Here is a 5,013-nt window from a genome sequence, read left to right as displayed (position 1 = left end):
AATATAGGAAACATCCCCTACATTCAGCAATCTGGAGTAATTAGCACAGGCCTGAGAGATGAATGAACGCTGTTAACAAAATTGTGCCTAATGTGTTGTGCTTTCTTGGCCAAATGTTTAAATATTCGGTTTAGTATTGACACTTCTGTACAGATGGGTTGTTGGCTGTAAACACACAGAGGGAGACTGACTCAAAGTTCTAGGATTTACTAGACCAGTTTTGAAGTGTCTTCTTTGCCCGGACCTGGAGATGACAAATGCTGCTTAGAATTAGAGGAGGGACTAACATTCGTGTACCTCACACCTTAGAACTGCATCTCTATCCCCCACCCTAGAGCACGAGTTCTTTCTCAAATCCAATTCATGTTCATGAGAATGCTAGGAAGAGCCTGGCCTTGTTCCGGTGTGGCAGGAAATCAATTTCTCTCACCTTGAAGATGATGGAAAAGGAAACTTTCTTTGCTTTCTTCTGGCCACACCCAGGCTCTACCAGCACGTTACTGGGTATGCATGCAGTGTCCAGTAAGGCACTTTATTCCTGGGGAGTGATATTTTCTTTGCTATATAACAACAACAATTCCATTGGAAAGGAATTGTCTTTTTCATTCCATGCTTTTGCAACACCTGGCTTAGTAGAGCCCTGGACAACGATCAGAGCTCCCAGGCAATGCCATATGAAATGTCACCACTGCCAGAATATTAGTACTAGTACTGCTCTTACTAACATGATACAGAAATAATGATAGCAACAGCGGAAATAAAACAATGTCACCACAGGATGTTATTGCTAGTAAGAGGTGTCTCCGATCAGTCCCAGTAACCCAGCTTTGTTCCACAAAGAAACACCTTACAACATTTAGAGCTCATGCTGACATAAAAGCAGAGGGTAACTGGTCATTTACCGAAACTGATGAGTAGTTGCTTAATTTGTTTATTAAATTAATGGAAATGCTTCTGTAAATGATTTTTGTGTGACTAACTGCTACCTGCTGAAAGTAGAAATGAATCTGCTGCTCAGTGAGTCTGTGGTTCTGAGGGGAATAAGGTCCACAACATCAGAGATAGATAAATAGATAATCAGAGACCATTACTTACACTGCCACTCCTCTATGACTACCTGCTGCAGTGTTCAGTCTCTGCACTGGAGATACTGTCACTTGTGCCTTTTGTGAGGTCCTTTTTTGCACAGTAAGAACAATGTAACTGTATCTTAGTGGAAATGAGAATTGCAGAGGAAAATTCCCTGAGGAAAACTCCAATGAAAATAAATAGGGAGAAACAAATGCCAGATGTTCAAACAAAACCTGCCAATCACCTCATCCCTTTGAGGAAATTGTTCAAGAACAGTTAATCCATATGAAAATATGGCACATAACACCACCAAGGTCAGTAGGGATATGGGATCTCCCGAAGAAATGTTGGGCATGAGGAATTTCTGTGCTGATACTGTTAAACGTCTTAGGGAAAAGGGGCATATAGTGACACATGTACAAACACAATTAATTTTGTAGCTAGATTACCATGTCAAAAACTAGACTTGAAACTGGTTTTGAAACATAGATTTGAAACACAATCCCTTACTTAATAGAGGTTGACTTACTGTGTTTAAATTATGCAGGCACATGATACATTTTGGAAGTTTGGATCCTGATTGGATCTTCTCAATTCATTATCAATTTACCAATTCATTAGATATGTCAGAACAAAAATATAATGAGTATTTGGGAGACTTTTCCCCTTGTATTATCTCATTCATAATAACTCACAAGAGATTCTCCAAAGTTATGAGCCTGACTAAGACGGAACCAAGGCATTGATGAATCAGTACGTTGTCAAATATTCCTGCACAGATTGTGAATTCCAGATCTCCTAAAATTTTAAACACAAGCCACAAATGTCTAGTCTGCAAAGCTATATGTCTATTATCAGCTTATGCCTGGAACCATAGCTGAACTTCACCACAGCAAACAATGTATTAAATCCCTCTTCTTTGCCTCCCCTATAAATACCCTTTCTAATAGTAACTCTTCTCAAACCTCTCTACTCAGTGTCTACAGGTCCTACAAAGAGAGAAATGAACTTCAGTTCCTAGTTTTCTCTCTGCAATGCAGATTGTGCACTCTCTTCTGAAACTATGCAGAGAAACTGCGACAGAAACTGTCTAAGAACTGTCCTCTGTTAAAAAAGGAAAAATATTCCATGCAGGCTTTATTTCCTTTGGATTTGTATTAACGATTATTTAAAATAAATACTTGAGACATAGTCAAGAAATAGAATGTCTCTGTAAAAAATTGGAATTTAAATTCTTCCCCACCTTCTTTTACACTGCAACAAACCCTAAACTTCACACATCTCCTATGGACGGGAGTGCTGTTCTGCTTGAAGGTTGGGAGGCTCTGCAGCCAGAATCAGATCTAACAAAAATTGCACCGTAAGTGATATATAATTCTCTGCGGTCTCTCTCTACGGTCTAATACTCCACAGATCAAATATACAAATTAATTGGATATATTATTTATGAAATGACTGCACTATAGGTTGTGTGCTTTTCAGAGGTTTTATAAGCAGACATATACCTCCTTCTCAATTTAAGACAATGCTTTTTTCTCGTATCTTCTAATTAATCCCATATTGTTATGTAGAGAACACAATGAAAGCTGTTAGGTTTGTAAAAGGGAAATAAAATCACAGCTAAATTGCACATTATTTATAGAAAGATGAGCTGCTGTAACAAAGATATAAATATTATATAAGGGAGTTTATATATAACTCTTTGACAAATATTTGCAACATATACACAGCTCTATAAAGATAACGACAAGTTTTAGAGGGTTAATTGGTTTAATTTTAGAAATAATGCCTGTAGTAATGTTTTCAAACTCAAACTCTGTATCAGTTTCATCACGTACATGAAAGATAACACTTGCAGCTTGTCAACTGAATAATATATATATATATGGATTATGGAGACAGGGAAATACATGCCATTCCTAGAACGTATTCTGTGAGTGGACACACCAAGAACTGTGCCTTACTTTGAATGGCCCCTTGTTCCAAGCCGCCTCGTGGTAAGGAGAGGGAATTTCTGGCGAATGGTCTAAAGGGAAAACAACTTTGTGTTAATTTCTAACACAGGTATATTTTCTTAGCAATCTCTTCCCAGAAAAATCGTAGTGTAAACATATGGTCTAATGTAGTCCATAAATAAATATTCGTTTCACTTATGTCACAACATAAACAATTAAGCATGATTTACACTGCAGGGGCCCTTCCATCCTCGTCCATCTTGCAGTGTATCTCCAGTCTTCCCACCCATGAACTCCTTCCCAGCCTTCCCACCTGTTCCTTTCCATTTTCACTTCTACAACTTAAAATCCACTTTTCTTCACCAGTATCGTCTTTCATTCAGGTCCCTAAAGTACAACTCTATCTTTTGCTTCAGAGATCTAGACAGAACCAGGGAAAGAACTGCCCTCTAGCTGTTCTGTTTTTAAAGTCAAACAACTGAAAATAGATTTTTGATATGAAAGGTGTGATCTGAAGGTTAAAGCAAGAAAATACTTGCCTCACAGGTATTTCTGTGTCCTCCACTATCAAGGTGCTGGACAGTCTTAAACTTATTTAAGCTCACTGAAACCCTATGAAATTTCTGTAAGCGTTATACTGCACGTAAAGAATTTATGTTATGTGATTTAATCCAAGTCAAGCAAAACATTCTGTCACTGGACTCCTACGATTGAGATTAGCACCCTGAAAATATCCTCCTCTTTCTGTAACAAATGATGCTTAAGGCAAAAGGTTTATTAAGTGAAAAAGTTAACCAGTAATAGAGGTAGATCTAATAGATACTTCTAATAGATAGATTGCTGTCAAACCAATGTTTAAAAGGAAAGCTGTTGTGTTCCTCGTTTATACCGAAACTGTGTCATGAAAATTAAGACATATGCTTCCTCAGTATATCCAAGAGGAAAAAATTTGTAAGTGAACATTTCATGAACTGGATTTTAAATCCATTATTATTATTTAATTAAATTAATGCATTTTGCTATGTATGAATAATGACTAGACCAGCAGTGTTTAAAAAAAGATGATCCTTGAAGCATTTTTGGTTTCCTGTTTCACCAACTACTCAGGATCTAATTTGGAGAGTTCACATCTCCCTTTCATTAAATGATTTCAGGATTAATTGCAAGGAAGGGGAGAAAAGAAGATGAATCAACAATTTTTCATTCAGGAGCTCTTTGTGTTATTAATTTTTATTCCGCTTCTTGTATTGCTTCTTGTGTCCCATCTCACTTTACACTGCCTTTAGTATAATTAAAAGTGTCTTCCATGTCAGATCTGGCTTTGTGGAAGGAACCCTATTAATGTCATCAGCAAAGAGTGAAGAAAAAAAAAAACCCAAAACCAAAACCCTGGGAGAGAATGCCTTTTGTGGTATGAAATAGCAATAAATCAAGGGGAAATTCAGTTTCATACCTCTAAAGCTGATGTCATGAAATCCCTTCACGTGAAACTGTGCAGTTAGTCTGATCTGTGTACATTAGCAGTAGAAAACGTGAATTTGAGAGGAATTTTGAGACGGATGTACTAAGCTGCGGTTCTATCAAGGAACTGTTCTATCAAAGAATTAACCTAACAAATTATGAAGGCATTTACTCTTTACCTTCCCAAAAGTTGCAGCACAGGCAGGTTCCAGCTTCTCTTTTCTGCAGAAGTCTAAATAATGTGCATAAAGGATGCATCTTGGTAAACAAACTCCTTCACAGACAATGTAGTTTTCTTCCAGCCTATACAGAGAAAGAAACTCTGAGAGTCAGGAGCAACAGACCATGTGTCCCGATTCTATTTTCCTTCTGGTTTTTGGTACTGCCCTCTTCTTTTTTAATTTACCAAGGAACTAAATGAGAGCACACAGGTGAGTCTCTCCTGAACATGACAAATGCTACAGACTGCCCCCACACCTGGTGCTTTGGTTAGCTGCAGACTATGGAAAAGCTGGGGCCAGGTCCC

At 37.8% G+C, this 5,013-nt stretch overlaps 1 protein-coding gene across 1 annotated transcript in view; it reads right to left on the bottom strand.

The window, feature by feature from the left end:
• RFX6 (regulatory factor X, 6) overlaps positions 1 to 4,809 on the bottom strand; it is a gene marked incomplete at its 5' end in the record, with an annotated part of 32,418 nt that extends 27,609 nt beyond the window's left edge. The window contains 2 exons of the mRNA XM_010134367.1: positions 3,036 to 3,097; positions 4,667 to 4,809. Of these exons, the coding sequence (XP_010132669.1) occupies positions 3,036 to 3,097; positions 4,667 to 4,809 (205 nt within the window). The remainder of the gene's footprint in view (positions 1 to 3,035; positions 3,098 to 4,666) is intronic.
• Positions 4,810 to 5,013: the final 204 nt, after the last annotated feature.

The sequence above is a fragment of the Buceros rhinoceros genome, unplaced genomic scaffold, assembly GCF_000710305.1.
Source record: "Buceros rhinoceros silvestris isolate BGI_N320 unplaced genomic scaffold, ASM71030v1 scaffold32704, whole genome shotgun sequence".
Classification (NCBI taxonomy): Eukaryota; Metazoa; Chordata; class Aves; order Bucerotiformes; family Bucerotidae; genus Buceros; species Buceros rhinoceros.
Note: the sequence above shows the minus strand (reverse complement) of the source record. Positions and strands in the feature narration are given on the sequence as shown.